Genomic DNA, 20,257 nt, shown 5'->3' with positions numbered 1-20,257 from the left:
GGATGCATATGAAATACCTTTTACCTTCATCCTTTAAAAATGTGTCCGTTTACCATCACAGGAAATGTCAAAACTAGCTAGCAGGAACAGTTTGTTTTTAAATTAGGAGCCAAAAAATAGAGTACAATCATAGTCAGTTTATAAACTTATTATAAAAATTTCTATGTTAAAACAATAACATCAACAACAGAATAATCAAACAAACAAACAAACAAACAAAAAACCCAAGTTGGGCATTGGGACACACACTGATCATTTCTACACACATAAGGCTGACCTAGAATGATCTCAATCCGGAGATAACCTGGGCTACATTGCAAAATGCTGCCTAAAACTGAAACAAAACAAGCACCACAACCAAAGGAGACAATGACACCTGGAAAATAGGCTTGTACCATGTATGTACAATGTATGGTCGACACAGAACAATACTTGAGCTTTAACATTTTTTCTTCCTGCATATCTAACTGCATAGGTGCCTGCATACGACCTGCATGCTCCCAAACAAGATGGTCTTTAACTCATCTCTGAAAGTATAATTCCAATAAACTCTGTCTTCCATAAATTGCCTTGCTAATGGTGCTTCCTCACAGAAATAGGAAAGTAAGTCATACAGAAGTTGGTGTCAGAACCTGGTTGCTTGTTCTGACTGTCCTGAAGGGGCTGACTTGAGAGGAACGTGGAAGACTTTGAGACTTTGGCCTAGGAAAGCTCTTGAATGCTTTAGTCAGGGTAGGGGCCATTGCAGTAAGAGCTTGGATGGCAGTAGTGTTGAGAGCAATGAGGATTATAGAGACACAGCTCCAGAGATTTCAGAGAGGAGTATTATTAAGAGCTGGGCTAGAGGCCATTCTTGTGATGTTGTGGCAAAGGGGTTAAGCACTTTCCTCCTTGTCCTAAGAAAATTCCTAAGGCCAAGCCTAGAAAGTTTTGAACTAATATCCCTGGCAGAGGAGATTTCAAGACAGCCTAATATTGATCCTGTTGCATGATTACCAGTGCTCATTCTACTGTGGGTCTACAGGGAAAGAGCAAGCCAGTAAGCAGCACTGGTCCACAGCCTCTACATCAGCTTCACCATGAGGTCTCTGCTCTACAACAGCCTGTGCTGACTTCCTATGTGATGAACTGTGATGTGGAAGTACAAGCAAAGTTAACCCTTTCCTCCCTAGATTTCTATTAGTTATTATGTTTTATCAAAGCAATAGGTAACCCAGCCTAAGACAGAAATTTACCACACTTTCTGTAGAACAAGGTTACTAAGATACAGATTTCCTAGAGGACGACATCACCAGGAGCTAGTGGTGTGCCACTGTGGTGTCAGCACTTCAGCCTGGCTATGGTACAAAAGCCAGAGTTAGAATACACACCCTTAACTGAGAGGCCTGGGATAGCAAAGCCAGAAGATGTCCACGGAGTAAAAGTTAAGGTGGTAAACAGGGGCCCTGTGGAAGGGAAAGTGTAAGAAGATTAAGTGGGAATCAGTGGGGTTGGGTAAGTGTAAGTAGCCAGTCCAGTAAAAGGAAGTTCTTGCAAAACAGCATCCACAAGGTAATCAGGATGGGTTTGTAGCCTCTAATTTTTCAAAGCAAACTTTTAATGAAGGTCCTTAAATACCTTAACCTCCCTTCTAGTGAAAGAACAGATAAGGGGGCGGGGTGGACCTGTTTAGAAATTGTTATTTGGAGCAAGTCCCATCTATGTTGTCAGGAAATCAGCAGTTCAGCTCACAGGTCAGCAGCTGCAACTCAGTCCATTAGCAAATACTTGATGGGTATGGTAGTACTCCAGGGCAATAGTGTCTGGATAGCATCATTGGTGGGAAAACCTAGCAGAGACAGCCTGGCCTCAGCCATTATGGCTGACTCATTGGCAGGAGTCAGCAGGAGGGTTTCAGACCAGCAGGGATGCCAGGAGAAGTTCTCTGCTGTGCCTCTGTAAGAAGATCAGTGATGATGCTACACCAAGAAGCATTGCACAGCTAGTTCTACTAGCAAGTCCCTCTCACAGTCTGTTGAGTCTTGTTATTCTCCCTCCCAACATCCCATGTCCTCCACAGGTCTTGCCTCAGCATGTGAGTCTTAGCAAAATTCCACCTGAATCTGTACATCACTCTGCCAATCAGACTGAGTCCTAGGAAGAAGCAAGAACCTGCAGCATACCACCAGAAATTTTTGAATGTGTTTCTCTCTCTGGAATCCCAGTAAAAGGAGTGAAACTATGCTATATGAGGCAGACTTACACATTCATGTCATTAGAGAAAGAATCCCTCATCACGTGTCCTTTCACATGCTGGATTTAGCAAAACATCCTTTCACCTGAGTCCACTTCAGGAAAACACTCTTTCATGTGTTTGTCCCAACAAAATGCCAGCCAACACACTTGACTTCCCAAAGAGCCCTTAAGTTTCTACTCTCTTTATTGGTTGCATGTCATAGGAGGGACAGAGATGGAACAAATGCTCCTGGATGTGCAGACTGAAGGACCACGCGTAACTAAATCCATTTTGTGTTCAGATTCCATCTTATGTCTCCCATGTCCTTAGTGTGAACTTAGTAACTGGAAAAAGCACAACTTGTTCCAGCAACCAAGACACCAGCAAGCAATAGCCACTTCACCCTGGGTAAAGGGAAATGACTATTGTCAAAGTTAAATGACTCAAGTTCACCACTGCTATATTAGTTAAATTTGTCACTAGTTAAAAATTTTGTGCAAGCTATGATTTCTGAAGTGTCAATGTAAGACCCCCTTTCGGGGACCCCTACTCTAGTCTCGGGAGTGAGAGAGCATCCAAAGAAACAGGAGAATCCATCCTGCTGTAATCACATGAGGAGTTTAATGATGGAGATCTGGACTGACGTGCATCCCACACAGGAGATAACGAATGTCGGCCACAAGGCTGAAAAGCTAGGGGTTTTTATGGGATAAGGGGCTTAGGGGTCTGGAATTCAGCATAGAGACACACTATTGGCTTATTCAAACATCAGCAGAAAAATTACATTTACATGCAGGGTGTCAGAGTTCTGTGAGTTGTTGACTCAGTTCAGATAGCCCTGTTATGTCCTCACATTCCTCTTTATCTTATGGTCAAGCTGTTCCCAGGAATGTTTTAACTACGGGGCATACCTGGGTTTCTTTTTCTTTATTCTCAGCCCCAGTCAGCCTCTAGGCTCACAAACAACCAGCAATTTCTGAGTACTTTATATGACTTACAGGTCTTGAAATTTCATCTTTCTTTCATCAACTAATCATGTAACTGTCCAGTTGAAAAGCCCTCACCCTGCATAATCTGTATAAAAGTCAAAGATGGCACCTTCCACACCTGCCCACTGCAATGGAGAAGTCATAGGGTTCCAATCTCCAGATGAATAAAGCTGCTTTCCTTTTGCATAGGAGTTGAACCTCTGGTGGTCTGTGGGGACCCCGAGTTCTCGGAGTAACACAAACAGTCCCCTCTGCAAGACAGTGATGAAATCGGATACATTTTTGCTGACCAACGTTCCGGGAAAGAAGCTGTGTATCTTTGGCTGAGTCCTCTGTGAGGGGTTTTAACTCGTTAGAACCTCCATGATTGTGGAGAATTTCAAACGCTGAAAGTTCAGAGCTGAATTCTCTCAGGACGTCCTTGGCCCTTATCATGGCCATTCAATATTCCTGTCTAAACAATGTCTACACAGTGTCACAGTCTAAAGTCTTTGGGAACGTTAGGCAAATCCTTTGGAATATACAAATACCTGGCTCCTGCCAAGCAAACGGGGGGATACTGGTGTGCAGCACACCAGGCCTATGACAGGGGCTCCTCCACTGGCTGTTCCCCCTCACTTAATGTCCTCACGAATACACACACACACGATTGTTTTTACATACATATATATTTTTAAGTGCCTTGATTTATGACTTTGTCACTACAAAACCCTCATCAAAACTCTTCATGTGGGAACATGGCACCTTGCATAAACTTACCTGGTCACACAACCAAGGCTCCACAGTAAACTATAAACCTCCTTCATGTGAGAGTAATGATTTTTGTGCCAACATTCTTCCTTCTTGCAGAGTTTGCACTTTTGGGGTGTGTTGTTTGATTTAGCATCAAACAGCTGTTAAGTCTCTCTCTCTCTCTCTCTCTCTCTCTCTCTCTCTCTCTCTCTCTCTCTCTCTCTCTCTCTCCTGTGTGTGTTATCAGGCAGGAGGTAAACAGATAAGTGGAGGGCAGGTCTTTTGCTTTCAAACCTCCAAGAAGAAGCTGACTCATTTAAAGGAATGGACTATGACCCTATTTGTCCACAGGCAAAAGTCTCTCCTGCTCTCCTCAGATTTAAGTCACTGTCTAAGTAGGCACTGTGCTACCTACCAGGACAACTCACCGGCTACCAGGACAACTCACCGGCTACCAGGACAACTCATCATGAAGAGTTAGTAGCCCCTGGATTTGACTAGGAATTGGCCTGCCTGACCCAAATCCGCCAAGATTTCACTGCCATCAACAAACTAACCTTCTCTATCTACCCATTTCTCCCTAGAAAAATTGCTGGGCGCTGCTGTAGGAGGAGGTTGGTTTCTCGCTAAGCTGGTAAGGTGGTAGGAGCATTGTACTTTGAGGTGGGTGCCACTCCCACTACTTGACTGCCACTGGATTCTGGAGCTGCCTGGGTGCAGAGCAGGGGCCAGGGCTGTGCTAACTCTACTCCAGGGATGAGCTTAAGATTCCTGCCCAGCTGCCCCTCCAGGCCTCATATATGATGAGCAGCAAGTAGATGGAATTGGTGAAGGATGGGAAGGGGCAGCTGCTGAACACTGCAGGGTTTTATTTACCCCTCACAACCCCAGGCCCAGTGAAGGATGATTCTTCTCAAGCCTGGAAACACCTCGGCTTTGTCACATTCTCCACGGACCCCTTTGCCTCCACCCTGCTCCCTGCCCTCCCCTTCTTTACTTTGGGATCCCCTTCCATGCTCCTAGGAATAGAAAGTCCCCAGAAACAGTCAGGGAATTGTTGGGTGGGTCATTTCCTTGAGCCTACCTCACCCAGATCCTCTCCTTACAGCTCTGGCTGTGGTAGGGGCACCTGTCGCCCTGGCTGCTATGGGCTTCACTGGGACAGGCATTGCAGCTGCCTCCATAGCAGCCAAGATGATGTCTGCTGCAGCAATTGCCAATGGAGGTGGAGTTGCAGCAGGAAGCCTGGTAGCTACACTCCAATCAGCAGGTAAGTGTCAGGCCAGGCAAGATGACCAGAGTCCAAGACAAGGATGGTGACACCTTTCCTCTCCCTCCAGTCCCACCTTCTTAAGTGACCTGTGTCTTCTAGTTCTGTCCCTACTTTTTGATTTATTCTGAGTTAGGTGGGGGGTGTGGCCTTTGGGTGAAAGGTGCTGAATGGCTAAAGTAGGGAGGAGTCTGAGGCATGCTACTTGCCCTCTGAAACTTCCCTGAGTGTTTTTTCTACAATGGGTACCCCTCTGTCCTGCTATATATAGAGAGAGCATCTCTGTGGATAGCTCTCTGTCCTGTATTCCAGTTGGCCCGCATCTGTCTTCTCCTTCTGGTTAATTTTAAATAGCTCTGGCTGAAGCACAGCCCTACGGTTCCCACAGAAATTGGGTGTGCATCTCTGAGCATCAGGCCACTGACTGTCACTGCACTGTCTTCTTCCCAGGGGTCCTTGGACTCTCCACATCAACAAATGCCATCCTAGGGGCTGTTGGGGCAGTTGCTGGAGCCTTGCTCTGAGCTTAGGAGATGACACTTCTATCAGCTCAACTCAAAGCCTGTACAGACTATGCAGGAGATGAAGTTCCAAAAGGCACCTTCAGAACCCTCACTGATGTCAAAGAATGATGAAAAATAAAGTATATGGGCTGGTGTTCCTAACTTTGCTGTGGTGGCTCTTTGATTGGGGTTCTGGGCTGGGAGTTTTTCAAGGCTTGAGACTTTCCCAGTCAGCCTCAGCCTGGAGATCAGAGGGAGGTAACAGGTTGGCAGGCACACAGTCAGTAGGCAGAGGGATGTAGGTGGACCCTGCCTTTGTCGCAGACCCTCTGGGTCCCTGTGTCTGTGTGGAACGGGGTCTCTCCACGCGGGTAGGCAAAGCGTGGATGAACGACAAACAGACACACACAGGAGAGATCTTGTGGAATCTGAGTGTAATTTTCAAATCGAGCATCAGAATTTTTATGCAGAGGACAATAAGGAAGTTGGGTGACATATTCGCAAGGTACAATTGAGGTAACTGGAATCTTACATTAAACAGAGGAATGCAAACACAAAAGGTCTAACAGGAACCACCTGGGATAGAATACATTGATAACAGCTGGGATCAACAAGGGCTCCACCTAAGATTCACTAATCTTAGAAGCCAGGGTCAAGGGCTTTGCGCCCTTGCCATAGTTCCTATTTTAGTCTCTTGTATAGTCTACCTTCCCCTTAGGCCATTGTAAATACGTGTGTATGGGTGTAACTCTGCTACAGTTCTAAGTATCTATTCTGGTTTCTCCTTTGGACTGAAACTTCCTTCTTCTTTAGTGATGGTAAATTCCTGTGTAAGGGAGTGATTTAGCTTTTACAATCTTACTGAATTCCAAGCCCATGATCTTGCTCAAGGACATTTCTAGGACTGTTGGAACACTGGCGGGAGGCTTTAGCCATGTCAGAATTCAATTTTCAAAAGCACTTATAATAGGAAAATACTGAAAGAGAGCACGTGGATCCATACACTAGACTAACTTGGGAATGGAAAATTAATGTATGGGTAGGGAATGCTAGACTCCAGGAGAGCTTCCTTGAAACTCTTTGCCTCATGAATGACTTTTAAGCCTCTCGGCTTGTCCAGTTGACTCGACGGAGAGTGTAGCATGCCTTAATGGAAATAATCTGTGTGGTATGAGGGCTTTGTGGGGGGGATTTGTGGACCTCACTTTATCACTTATTCAAGGTAGGGCAACAAGAGGTTTCTGTCATGGGGCTACGCTGAGTGGTACCCAAGACAGTGACCCCCAGAGCTCTTGGTCCTTCCCCATCATTGGCTGTGGACATCCAGGGCTATAAGCAGCCTGTAGCTACCTCACTGTACTGCTGAGAGGCAGACAGAAAACCACGAGGGAATTCACTGGGCTCACTGGGAATGCACTGGTACCCGAGGAACAAGATGGAATCAAAACAGGTCACCATCATCTATAATATTTATCAAATGGAAAGGAGGCATAAATCCCTGCCTTATGTTGAAGCCTCCTGACTACTCCCTTACTCAAGCCTGACAGTCATTGCTCATCGGCCACATTCTGCAGTGATGGACAGGGTCCACACTGACACCTAGAAGTCTTGAGGCAGGAGGATACATTTGAGCAATCTATATTTATTGGGACCCATTCATATCTTCAAACCCTTCTAACTTCTGAAGTATCCTTCTACTATCTGGGGTGCCTGAATGGCAATATCAAAGATGACTGCTTGCTGATTTTATGGTGTCTGCATCTCAGGTAAACAATGGTAAGACTCACATACACACTCTGGGAGCCCAGTGTGGAATTCCTGGGTCTCTTGTATTGCCTATCTTATCCTAGGGGTTTGCCTAGCAGCAGGCTCAATATTTGTAGAAGGGTCTGCACAAACCTGTTCAGAGCCTCTTTGTCCTGGCCAGTATTAAAATCCCAGTCAGGACACACACAAAGAAGAAAAAACCCACTTTAACTGGGCTGCACTGTCTGGCAGTGATGCTCTGCCAGACCCAAAGGTGGGTGCTCAGAATCTGTGGGCATTCGTTCTAGGTCAGCTGTTGGGTACAAAATCCTGTCTCGAGGAGAATGATGAGGGCCTGAGGATTTCTGGGAAGGGTGGATTCTGAATTATCCTATTATCCGGATCACTGCTTGAGAAGGAGACATAAATCATGAAAAGGAGAGTGGGAACCTCTGGGTCTGAGGACACTGCTGTAGTGGGACTGCTTTCTTAGAGGGAGGATGAAGACTGTGTCTGTCCCAGGGAAATTCCTCCCACAGCCCTCAGAGCTAGAGCCATTCTGCATGTGTGAAGTGGAGACTGAGCCCTAACCAGCATGACTGGGAAACTATTTCTTCTCGTCAATCTCTGTGCAGGGCTGTGCAGGAGGGATCCAAAGGGCGTCATTCAAGATCCTTAGTGGAGCTGTGGAATTGGAGGATAGGCAGAGGTTTGGCATTGCGTTGGGTCATCTCATTCAGACAGAGGTTTCAATCTAGGCCACCAGCAATAATCCCTGGATACACAGGGGGGAGGAGGCTGTGAATAGGAGAGTGTGAACAGGAGGGTGTGAATGCAAACCAGATCTGGCTTTGAGATAGTGGTTCAAAGAACGATGCCACCAAAACTCACAGGGATTCAGCGATCCCCATCCTGGCTGGTGTCTGAGATGTCAGGGAGGTCACCTCCTCATTATCCTCTGCATAAGAAGGAGGTGGCATGCTCAGAGTTATGGATCAGTAGCAGGGCAAAGAGCAGCTTCTGTTTTCACATTTAGATGCATTCCAGCCGAGCATGCACCCACACCATGTTGGTCTGGGACAACATGGAGGGAGGAAGAGTTGAGCCTAGCCGACCTCAGGCCCAGGTAGCAGAGAGCTCAGGCCCCCACCTTGACTGTGTAAGTAGCACACAGAAAGGGGAACAATGAGACTGGCAAGAACTTGGTTTTATTTCTTATTTCCACCTAGGCAATATGTGTTAGGAGATTGTCGCCTGGGGGCAATTAATCCTTCTCTGTGTTAGACAAGTTGGGCAGTGCCTCTTCTGTTGAAATGTCTGCCACCTCTGTCTCCATGTCTGCCACCCCTGTCTCCATGTCTACCACCTCTGTCGCCATGTCTGCCACCTCTGTCGCCATGTCTGCCACCTCTGATCCCATGAGAAAAGGGTAGATACTCTCACAGATGTTCATGACACTGGCCACAGCGGCAGACCCTGCAGAGCCCACGAGGACAGTAGATGGCATGGAGAGTCCAGCAGCTCCTGGGAAGACACAGACGATGACCAATGTATGATGAAATAAAACTAAGGACTCAGAGAACAGCAGAGTTGCCAGGACCACCCGGATGTCTGGAGGAACGGGATCTCCACAGTATCCCTGCTCTTTCCCAAAGTTTCTGGAGTCTGTGTTTAGCACTATCACTTTTACAGGGGACACTCCATACCCGAACACTAGGTAATAGTCCATCTAGATAACATCCCCCTCTGCAGGGAAAAGGCTAGGCCTAAGGGGAGAGTTAAGCCCAGGTAAACCATCCTGCAATTATCCTCTCCCTCCTCCACCTCCTCTGGTAAACACCAGAAAGAAGGAAAAGAAACAGAGAGAGTGGGCTATGACCTGTCCTCCCTCTGGTCCTCCTGCCATGACACTTACCAGCAGACTGCAGAATGGCCACCAGGCCACCAGCTGGGACTCCACCCCCATTAGCAATAGCTGACAAGGACATCATCTTAGCTGCTAGAGAGGAGGCTGCAATTCCTGAGGAGGTGAAGCCCACAGCACTCAGTGCAGGTGGTACAGCAGCTACTGTCATGGCTGTGGGAAGAGGAACTATGTCAGTGGACTGACGACAGGGATCCACCCATCCCCCATTCCCCCCTTATACTCTGTTAAACCTGAAGGACTCCCAGGGGTCTGGAGAAGGAGAGGATGGGCAGAGGGGACTGAGCCAGGGCTTCTCCTCTTCCCTGTAACTCCTCCTCTGGGGAAGCCTAGAGAGCAAAGGTGAAGGGCAAGGCAAGAGGCCATCTCTGAAAGACAAGAGGCCCTCTCTGAACTAGAGTGCTGGTAGTCAGGATTCAGGGAGCACAGTAGGAGAGAAGATGTTAATCAATGAGGGTGGAGTTCTTGCCAGGCTAGGATTTGGAGTAAGACCTTCAGAAAGGCACTTGCTGGGCTCAATGTCTATCTTGGAGTAATGTGGGGAGAATAGAGCAGCCCTGAGTGAGTGTTTCTACAGAACATCTTGCTCAGACAAAGAACATAAGTGGTACCCAACTGGAATGACTGGAGGAGGCATCTCCCAGCCCTGCTGGGTCCATGTCAGAACCCACCAGGCTGACAGTGCCTGCTGAGTGCTTAGGCCTGAGTAACTGCTGCTTGTCTAGCCAGGCATTTTAAGCTGTCCCTAATGTTGCAAGGGAGCTTTCTCCTATGCTGTGATTACTGTAGCAAAGGAATTTTCTACTATGCTGTTACTAGTAGTACTTTCTCATGCCCAATTTTTGCATATTCTGTAATGTTCTATGCTTCAATGTTTTTAGAAAGCAATCACAATGGAAGGCAGGTAGAACTGCTTTGTATAAGTAGCCTCAATAAGCTACAGCACACTTCCTGCACATGGCTATGTGCTTTTATGGGTTTTGCCAATATAAGTTGCTCTGGGTATAGACCCCAACATAATAGGAACATCGCACAATATAAGTAGCCATTTGAAATAAGACTTCCACCTTGAGTCGGGGGTTATAAAAACTTTTAAGTTCCCAAGACCTCTTGGAGAATTGACATCCTACTGACAGAAATATCCATGAACATGAGTAACTGACATCCTGGTTGGCATCTTAGCCAAGACTACGACGTGAATGTTAGGCAAGGCAAGTCTCCTACCACACTTGATTCCCCATACCCAATGGGAAAGGGATAAATGTACAACAGAGACCTGTTCCTAGGGAAGTCTCCTAACCCTCAATCCTGATTGGTAAAATAACTTGGCGCAGATACTTGTGGATTTCAGGCTTGAGAGCTCTGTAGGATTATAGTTGCAGATAGCAGTTAGATCCTGAGTCTTCTCTGAGGCCATGATCAATCAGTCCCGGGGTGAATGCTCAACACAGTAGCCTTCTCCAAGTAAGATCAGTGTTCATGTGGTATGTGTGGCGACTCTCAGACTCCAACGCACAGCAAACTCTAGAACATTCCAAGTGCTTTTTCCTTCCTAGAGCCACCTTGGTAATTACTAAATGGGATGAACAGTTCCGTTTTATCTTTCAGGTTAAAAATTAGGAGCTCAAAGGAATTCAAATCATGCACCAGGTCCCAAGGTGACTGCTCTCCCAGGAGGACATGGGCACTGAGGGAGGTGTGGCCTCTCCTGCCTCTAGACCACTACACTCCTTCCTTCTTTCTAGTACCTTCTTTCAACCAGTTCCCTATTTCATCACCATGTTTGCCCCACTACCTCTGGAAAAGCCAACTGGGACAAGATGGGGCATGTCCTGACTCTGACGCTTACAGGGAGAGTTAGAAGGGAACCTGCACCCATTGCATGAAGTCACTTACCTCCCCCAAGCACAGCCACAGCAGCCTTGGCTAGAAAGAAAAAACAATCCTGTGAGAATGGTCACTATCCCCTCCCCCACCCAGCTCACAGGAAGGAATGAGCCCTGTGTGCCTATCCCTGAGAGAGACCCCAGGGCATAGCTCTGCCCTGAGCAGGTCCTGACAGCTGGCCTCTGGAGAACTCAAAACCCTTCAGGTAGATTTTGCTTTGTCCTTCCTTTCTCTGCCTTCTTGCTGCTTTGCCTGCTGTGGAGAAGGAAAGTCTGAAGTCACTTTTCTTCTCCCTGCCCACCATGGCAGGTTCCTCTACAGCAAAACAAAAAACAGACAAAAGCAGAGGCTTGAGGTACAGGCTGGTAGTAGGGTGACTGCCCTGGCTTCTATGAAGAAAGGAAAAAGACCAGTAGTCAAGTAGGACACATAGAACACGTGGGTAGCCTCCCAGCACAGAGTACTGGCTCTAGAATTTAGGGCTGAGGGCTTGACTGACATAGGGATAAGCAATCATTGTGACAGGGTACAGGGTACCAGGCAAGTAGTTGTGATGCTTTTGCAACTCAAAGACTTCCCCCTGTGACACTTCTTCTCCAACAAAGCCACACCAGTGACAAGCTTAAGGTCAATCATGGTGGGCTACATCCATAGTGCTCTCTGAGCTAGCCTGGGCTATAGAGTGAGCCTCCATTCCAAGAGGAGAGAGAAAAGGAGAGGGGGAGAGGGAGGGGATGAGGAGGGAGAGGCAGAGGCAGAGAGAGAGAGAGAAAGAGAGAGAGAGAGAATGTTACCCTTTTCTGAGGTCACTAGAAAAACTCAAGGAACCAACTAATGTAATAGGCTAGCAATTAAGATGTGAATGCATGCAATAAAATTCTATTCTCTGACATTCTACTGATCTTAAGTTACCTTCTCTGATAAATTCCCTATCCCTCTGAATTCCTGATAAGCACAAAGGAAAGAAAGAGGTGGCTTGTCATTGTTCTCCATGTAGACCTGGGTCCCAAAGCAGGAGTGTGGGATGGACATGCAGGGCCAGTTACCTCCAATGGGGGAAGCAGCCAAGGTGGAGGCAGAGAACCCGGATAAAGTGGTGCCAACCTTCAGTGCTCCAAGTGCAGATGTTGCAGAGCCCAGGGCACTCTGTGTTAACAGGATGAGCCCTGGAGGGTAAAATCACAGATCAGAGAGGGGTCAGAAATGCATCCCTCAAACCATCATGAAAAGACTGCTGTGGGGGGCTGTGAGTATCTCCACTGGGCTACAGAAAGAAAAAGAAGCTACACAAAGATTCTGTATAGATTTAGACGGCTGATTTTTTATCTTCTAGGGTGGGTTTTTTTTTTTTTTTTTGCTTTGTTTGTTTGGTTGGTTCTTGGGTTTATTTGTTTGTTTGTTTGCTTTTTTTTCTTTCTTTCTTTCTTTTTTTTTCCGAGACAGGGTTTCTCTGTGTAGCCCTGGCTGTCCTGGAACTCACTTTGTAGAGCAGGCTGGCCTCGAACTCAGAAATTTGCCTGACTCTGCTTCCTGAGTGCTGGGATTAAAGGTGTGCACCACCACTGCCCGGCTTAGGGTGGGTTTTTAAGAGCCTCGTTTCTAAGTGTGAGAAAAGTAACAGGATGCCCTAATGCTATCCATTGAGAAGGTTATCCATTGCCTTTTCAGCCAGACAAATGATAAAGAAAATCTCCACAGCAGGCTGGAAATTTGGGGCTGAGAAAGAAGATTCGTGCAAGGAAATTAAATAAATAAAATCAGAGAGGCCTTCACAAGCTGGAGGAAGGAGCTATCTTTATTTAAGTCCGTACCACGGCTTGTACAGCCAGCAGGACTGACAGTTCCACAAAAGGTGAACCTTGTTGGTGAATCAGTGAGAAGAGATGGGGGGGACCCAAAGTTCCAGAGGACGACCCTGTGAAGCAGGTAGGTCTGAGTTTCTAGGGACTCAGACCCAGCCTCATACACTAGTCTTGGCTCCCTCAGGTATTTTTCAGAGTCAAGACTATGGGATGTGAGACAGTGGGCAGCTCTGAGGTCAGGATGCTACATGCTCCATAGCTGTCCCTGGCCCCATCCCCCAGCCCACTCTCCATTCTTCCATGGGCACTCACCCTTCGAACCAGCTAGAATGGTGCCAGAGACTGCCCCTCCAGCTTTGACCATGGCTGCTGAAGATGTCACCTTGGAGACAATGGAAGCCACCAGTGTCCCTGTGCCCGAAAATGCCATGACGACCAGTTAAATTTCCAAACAGGAACCGAATCTATGGAGTGAATTGGACTTTTGACGAGATTGGAGACCAAGAGCTGGATTCCACCAATGAACCTGCAAACACTGAATGGCTCCCAGCTGGAGAGAGAGGCTGCTCAAAATGGGTGGCCACACTGGGCTTGGCCCTAGCCCTAAGGTCTGAGATCCTGCTTCTTGTAGGGATTAAGGAGCCATTTTAGACAGTGCAAGTGATTCACTCCAGGTCAGAAGGCTCCATAGCAAAGACCTTAGGCACCAAACCAGCCTGGTCCAGCTGCTTACGGGTGGCAGGCTGACTACATTACTCTTAACCCTTATAGCTCACTTCAACTACCCTCTAGCCTTCAGAGACTAGTAGGGCCTGGGGTCCCTTCCTTCTAGGAACACACGCATTATTTGGTTTCAGACCCAAGGACAAGAGACTGAGGTGCATATTTGACATGTCAAAGCAGACCTGACCTCCAGGTTCCAGACCTGGCCTCCAGGTTCTCCCAGCATTCCTCAGTCCCTCCCTGGCATACCTTGGCCCAACCCTTTAACTGTCCAGCCCAGAGGCTGGGCTGCCAAAAGCCCAGGCCTCTTCCCTAAATGGTCCAGACACGCTGGTGTCTAACTGTCTATTCCTGGACTTCTGTTCTCTCTTGGTGTGTGCACATGTCTCCGTCTCATCCTCCTATCCCCATAATGAGGTCCCAGAACTTGGTCCTTGTGGCCAGTGATCTTGCCTGAGAGCAGCTTCCCCATAAAACTGCCTATATAGAATTAATCTGACTTGAATTATCTCATTGCGCCAGCTCAGGAAAAATAACCTATTACCTTTACAGATAGGTGCCTTTGCAAGAACTAGACGACTTCTGAGAGCGACTGTACATTGGCCTCCCTTCAGCCTCTGAGGACTTTTGCCTCCTAGGCCTAGGGGCATCTGAATAGGGTCTCTGTTCTGGACCTACCCACTGAAGATTTCCTGAAGACCCCAACTGACACCTCCCCCCCCACACACACACACTACTACCAACAGCTGGATCTTGGGTTCGTTTCTGGAAAACCCAGTTCATTTCAGAGTGGAAAACTCTACTGTGGTCAAAGAAGACATACCCAATGATGTAAACTAGAGGATTAGATAGGTTTCGATTTCCTCTCCTCCCTCCAGGCCTGACAAGTCCACTGTGCAGGAAGACACACCCAGTGACTGAAGACAGCGGCTGAGAGAAGTTTCGATTTCCCCAGCTCTCTCCAGGCCTGACAAATCCACTCTAGCTGAAGATACACCCACTGACTGAAGACAGCCAATAAGATAGGTTTCGAATTCCCCAGCTCTCTCCAGGCATGACAAATCCACTCAGATTGCAGATACACTCAGTGATGGAAGGCAGCCAATGAGAAAGATTTCCATCCCCACTGCGGTGTCGAAATCTGTTTTGGCTGGGAAGAAAAATTCACTATTCTTTTACTGAGGGTTCTGATTGTTAATCGGTTTACAAAGTATTGTAAAATATTACAAGTTTGCCAGTGGGTTTTTTCCCTTCCAGTGACAGTGCTGTGGGATAAACTTGAAGTAATAAAATTGAGGTTGTAAACATTTATTAATAATGTCACTTAGAAAATATTAAGTTGCACGAAGTCGAATTTAATATTAAGTTACACAAAGTGGAATGTCTCCAATATGAAAGGAATGAAAGTGAAATATCACTTGGTTTCTTATTGTACTGGCTAGTTTTATGTCAACTTGACACAGCTGGAGTTATCACAGAGAAAGGAGCTTCAGTTGAGGAAATGCCTCCATGAGATCCAACTGTAAGACATTTTCTCAATTAGTGATCAACGGGGAAAGGCCCCTTGTGGGTGGAACCATCTCTGGGCTGGTAGTCTTGGGTTCTATAAGAGAGCAGGCTGAGCAAGCCTGGGGAGGCAAGCCAGTAAAGAACATCCCTCCGTGGCCTCTGCATCAGCTCCTGCTTTCTGACCTGCTTGAGTTCCAGTCCTGACATCCTTTGGTGATGAACAGCAGTGTGGAAGTGTAAGCCGAATAAACCCTTTCCTCCCCAACTTGCTTCTTGGTCATGATGTTTGTGCAGGAATAGAAACCCCGACTAAGACACTTATACTCTGTAGAAAATAAAATTTTGTACCATGATTGAAGTTTAGGGTGGCTGAGAAGGTTTTTGCTGTTGTTCACCAAGAATGAACCCAAATCTGGCTCCATTCCTGTAACAACGGGCAACAACCTTGACTCATAGTCAGACCTTAATCCCCTCCCCATATCAAAGAACAGGCTCTAAAGGGCATCTCAACAGAGCACCTCAAGGTCACAGCCACCTTTAAGTCCTAGTCTGCCATCAAACCCCCTAACCTCTTATTAAGAAGGGCTGAATTGGCCGGGTGTGGTGGCGCAAGCCTTTAATCCCAGCACTTGGGAGGCAGAGGCAGGCGGATTTCTGAGTTCGAGGCCAGCCTGGTCTACAAAGTGAGTTCCAGGACGGCCAGGGCTATACAGAGAAACCCTGTCTCGAAAAACCAAAAATAAATAAATAAATAAATAAAATAATAATAATAATAATAATAATAATTCCGGCAATACCTTTGCTGTAGAAATCTCCCATCTGCCCAAGCTGCCTGACTTTCAGTCTCCTGTCTCTGGTTAAATATTCAAAGTGTACCCTGGGGCTGGGTCTGAAAGAGTCTGAAGGGTGACAGTTCCTGCCGAATGCTAAGCCTATGGTGTCAATAAGTTAGTAAAATCTTCCATTTGTGTCCAGCTATCTTTGTACATTAGCCAGAGCCTATTATTGTCACTGTTACTACAACTACTAGTTGTAGGCCTAGTAGGAAGCCTTTTCCTTAAAAAAAATGTATATTTATTTTTACTCTCTTATGTGCATGAGTATCGTGTCTGGGTGTATATATCTGTGCACCACACTGTGCTTGGTGTTGGAAGAGGCAGGGAGCGCCATGGGCATCCTGTGCAACAAGAAGTGCTTTTGACTCGTGAGCCAACTCTCCTCTCCAGCCCACCTTCTCTTTTCTAATCCTCAAGTGTGTGGATGTTTTCCTCACTGGGAAGGCATGTAATTGCTATAACCACAGAATATTCACACAGGACAATAAAGGCAAAGAGCTTTGTCCTTCTCACTTTCACCCAATCAGAGGCAAGCATACATTCAATCAGGGGCAAGCGTACATCCAATCAGAGGCAAGCATACATTCCATCAGGGGCAAGTGTACATCCAATCATGGGAGGCACACATCCAGACTTCTTTTCTATGTACTTCCTGCCTAACTTCAATCAAGAATGGCCTGTGCAGTTAGGGCAACCAGTATTGTTTACTGAAGTGAGAACACGCGTGGCTTGTTGTCTTCCATAAATATCAACCAAGACCTTCCAGGAAGTTGTCTGACCTTGGACAAGTGGGGTTTATAGATGACAGGATTATTTGATATCACATATAATATATAGTATTTATCTCTAAAGCACAGTTCTTTAAACTTAAAACAGAACGTTAGCCCTTAGGAGGGTTATGTCAACAATAAATGTTGTAAAATTTGATAGAATAAGTGAATTTTAGCTAAGGCTAGCCTTACACTAAGCGTGCCTCTAAGGATGATCTTGAATCTTCTGCTCGCACCGGGAGAGTGCTGGATTATATGCATGTATCACCATGCCTGGTTTCTTCCATAATGGGGACAAAATCCAAGGCTCTGTGTTCACTAGGCAAGCATTCTACCATTGAGATGCATCCCCAGCCTAGAAGAGGTTTTCTGTAGTATTATTTTCCTAATCATTAGATTATTTGGATTTGTGTCTTTCTTTTTCTCTTTCTTTCTTCCTTTCTTCCTTCCTTCCTTTCTCTCTCTCTCCCTTCCTTTCTCTCTCTCTCTCTCTTTCTTTTTTTCTTTCTTTCTTCCTTTCTTTCTCTCTTTATTTTTGGTTTGGTTTTGTCTTTTGTTTCTCTTCAGAGCCCCTGCTGTACTGGGACTCACTGGGTAGACCAGACTGGTCTCTGAATCATAGAGATCCACCTGCCTCTGCCTCCTGAATGCTGAGATTAAAGGTGTGCATCACCATGCCTGGCGTGATGTATTTGATTGGACAGTTAGAAGGTGCAGTGGGCATGGCCATGTATCCCAGATATTCCAGTGCTTGTCAATGTGTAGCCTGAAGTTGTAGAGGTCAGGGGCAACCTGGCTTTAATCTCAGGGCCATCTATCAGACAGCCAAAGGCTAGTGATGTGTCTTAGTGGTAGATTGCTTACCTTGCATGGACAGGGTTTGTATTAGTGGGGGTTCTCTAGAGTCATAGAACTTATGGGTAGTCTCTATATAGTAAGGGAATTTGTTGGTGACTTGCAGTCTGTAGTCCAACTCCCAACAGTGGTCAGCAGGAGCTGTGAATGGAAGTCCAAGGATCTAGCAGTTGTTCAGTCCCACAAGGCAAGCAGGTGAAGGAGAGAGAGAGAGAGTAAATCTTCCTTCTTCCACTGTCCTTATGTAGGTCACCAGCAGAAGGTATGGTCCAGATTAAAGGTGTGTGCCACCATGCCTGGATCACACTTTGTCCCAGATGACCTTGAACTCAGAGATCTCCCTGTCTTAATCTTCTGGAATCCATAGCAACTATGCCTCAAGATCTCCATGCCAAGATCCAGGTCAGAAACTTGTATCTCCCAGCCTCCAGATTAGGATCACAGGTGAGCCTTCCAATTCTGGTTTGTAGTTCACTCCAGATAGAGTCAAGTTGACAGCCAGGAATAGCCGCTACAGGGTTCATCCTCACCACTGGGAAGAAAGAGAGGAATTTTGTAAGGAGAGCACCAGAGTTTCATATGCCTCTCACTACAAAAGCCAATGAGTAGGGACAGGATTCCAATCTGTAAGCCACCTTTGATCCAGAGATCTGAAGATATGAGAGAATAGCAGGTTAACATAAAACGAAAACACCTCATTTATTCATTTTATGTGTATAGGTGTTTTGTGTATATGTATGTCTGTGTACCACCAGTATGTCTGGTACCCATGGAGACCAGAGCATGCCATTGGGTCCCCCAGGGCTGGAACTACAGTTGGTTGTAAGCTGCCCTGTGGGTGCTGGCAAGTGAACCCAGGTCATCTAGAAGAACAGCCAATACTCTGAACTGCTGGTCCATCATCTCTCTAGCCTATACCACATTGACATAAAAAAAAAAAAGGGTCAAATATTCAATTACCAAAACCTGGGGTTGTGTGGGGGTGGAGTTAGGCCATTGGTTAAAGAGCTAGTAATGCAAGTGTGAGCACTGGCGTTGGGAACCGAGCACTCAGATGAAAGCCAGGCATGTCTGGCAACCTCTTGCAGTTCCAGCACTTGAAGGCATATGTTAGGAGTTAGAGTAATCTGGGTAGCCAAATCGGTAAGCTCTGTGTTGAGTGAAAATCTAAAGACAGAAGACACTTACCCTGGGCAACTTTGGATTCTCACATGCACACATGTGTGAGCTTTTATGCCTGCACAAGTACACATACACAGACACACAGACACACACAGACACACACAGACACACACAGACACACACACACACACACACACACACACACACACACACACACAAACCTAAAATCTAATATCTTATCTCCAGTCAGCAACATCCAGTACAGCTGGAAAGGATGGGGAGGTGTGAGAGAACAGGGCTGGGGATGGGCGGGTAGGGCTGGCACAAAGGCAGTCAGTTTGGAGTTCAATCATGGCCCTAGGGTCAGATGGCCAGTCACAGTCTGAGATTGTGATGGCCAATGTTTGTGTCTCTCTCATCCCTGGTGCTCTTGCTGGACTCCATGGATGTTTGGGCCCAGACTTCGAAATGCTAAAAATTCATTAGTGTCTACTGGGGTCAGCTTGATATTCCTCAAGGGGTGTTAGACTGGGAGAGGTTAACATAAGATAAATAAGCTGTTGATAGTGTGTACATGATAAACTAATATTAACACACACATACAGCTTTCCTTTCACCCTACAGAACACAAAAGTTTTTTCTTCTTTGTTGTTTTTATATTTTGCTTTTTTTTAGAACAGGTTTCTCTTACAGCCCTGCTGTGCTGGAATGGGCTCTGCAGACCTACCAATCTCAGGCTTTGAACTCAGAGATCTACCTGGCTCTGCCTCTTCAGTGCTGAGATTAAAGATATGCCCCCCCCGCCCCATGCCTGGCTTCGAATATGTTTTTCTAGTACAAAATATTAATGTGGTGGCGGGATCCATCCTTCTTGACCACTGTAATTTTTCTGCAGATACTGTTTCCAGAGTATGCTGAAACACAAAACACTTGAACAATGACCGATGCTAAACACTTCAAAGGCGTTCATTAAGACTCTATAAAGGCTTCAGAGATGATCCAGCAGTTAAGTGCACTAGCTACTCTTCTAGAGGATCCATGAACAGTTCTCAGCACATACAGACGCCATCTTCTTTGGAAACCAGGCTTACATGTGGAACACTCATACACAAAATAAAAACAAGTAAAAAATTTCCAAGACTCTTTAAAAGGTGTTCTTTTCTGGTTAAAACTGAGATTTTTTTTTTCTGATGGATTTGAGGTTTGTGATAATGAAATTGTAGGGAGCAGACAGCACTGTCTGCCAGGAGTTGATGGAACAGAGAACAGGAAGGTGTTGTGTGGCTTGTTATGTTCAATTTCAGCACATGCCAAGGTGGTTGAAGGCTTTGTGAGTAGTCATCCTTCTCTGCCCTCTGCAGTCAACCTCCCATG

At 46.3% G+C, this 20,257-nt stretch overlaps 2 protein-coding genes across 4 annotated transcripts; one reads left to right on the top strand and one right to left on the bottom strand.

Moving 5' to 3' along the window:
• Nucleotides 1–4,261: 4,261 nt before the first annotated feature.
• Ifi27l2 (interferon alpha inducible protein 27 like 2) lies at nt 4,262–5,871 on the top strand. The gene is made up of 4 exons (XM_029484850.1): nt 4,262–4,412; nt 4,521–4,550; nt 5,045–5,206; nt 5,657–5,871. Exons 1-4 carry the CDS (start codon nt 4,268–4,270, stop codon nt 5,728–5,730), a joined length of 411 nt encoding a protein of 136 aa, XP_029340710.1. The 5' UTR covers nt 4,262–4,267; the 3' UTR covers nt 5,731–5,871.
• Nucleotides 5,872–8,644: 2,773 nt separating this feature from the next.
• Nucleotides 8,645–14,767, bottom strand: LOC110307107 (interferon alpha-inducible protein 27-like protein 2B). Of its 3 annotated transcripts, XM_029484849.1 has the most exons (7): nt 14,615–14,758; nt 13,381–13,532; nt 12,313–12,432; nt 11,447–11,581; nt 11,276–11,305; nt 9,371–9,532; nt 8,645–8,979 (listed from the first exon to the last, which is right to left on the bottom strand). In XM_029484849.1, the coding sequence occupies exons 2-7, from the start codon at nt 13,496–13,498 to the stop codon at nt 8,720–8,722; spliced, it is 825 nt and encodes a 274-aa protein (XP_029340709.1). In that variant the 5' UTR covers nt 13,499–13,532; nt 14,615–14,758; the 3' UTR covers nt 8,645–8,719. The 3 variants fall into 3 exon arrangements, with proteins under 3 accessions (XP_029340709.1, XP_021035012.1, XP_021035014.1); XM_021179353.2 differs by lacking the exon at nt 11,447–11,581 and having other exon boundaries at nt 14,615–14,767; XM_021179355.2 differs by lacking the exons at nt 11,276–11,305; nt 11,447–11,581; nt 12,313–12,432; nt 13,381–13,532; nt 14,615–14,758 and adding an exon at nt 9,613–10,192.
• Nucleotides 14,768–20,257: the final 5,490 nt, after the last annotated feature.

The sequence above is a fragment of the Mus caroli genome, chromosome 12, assembly GCF_900094665.2.
Source record: "Mus caroli chromosome 12, CAROLI_EIJ_v1.1, whole genome shotgun sequence".
In the NCBI taxonomy this organism is placed as follows: Eukaryota; Metazoa; Chordata; class Mammalia; order Rodentia; family Muridae; genus Mus; species Mus caroli.
Note: the sequence above shows the minus strand (reverse complement) of the source record. Positions and strands in the feature narration are given on the sequence as shown.

Bases quoted from the DNA above. Each gene is read 5' to 3' on its own strand.
- Ifi27l2 (XM_029484850.1), top strand. From the start codon at position 4,268: ATGACCCTATTTGTCCACAGGCAAAAGTCTCTCCTGCTCTCCTCAGAT. The intron at 4,551-5,044 runs GTTGGTTTCTCG...CTCTCCTTACAG, and splicing joins GGGCGCTGCTGTAGGAGGAG to CTCTGGCTGTGGTAGGGGCA. The intron at 5,207-5,656 runs GTAAGTGTCAGG...TCTTCTTCCCAG, and splicing joins AGCTACACTCCAATCAGCAG to GGGTCCTTGGACTCTCCACA.
- LOC110307107 (XM_029484849.1), bottom strand. From the start codon at position 13,498: ATGGCATTTTCGGGCACAGGGACACTGGTGGCTTCCATTGTCTCCAAG. The intron at 11,306-11,446 runs GCCAGCTGTCAG...TTTTCTTTCTAG, and splicing joins GGGTTTTGAGTTCTCCAGAG to CCAAGGCTGCTGTGGCTGTG. The intron at 9,533-11,275 runs GTAAGTGACTTC...CTCTTCCCACAG, and splicing joins TGTGGCTGTGCTTGGGGGAG to CCATGACAGTAGCTGCTGTA.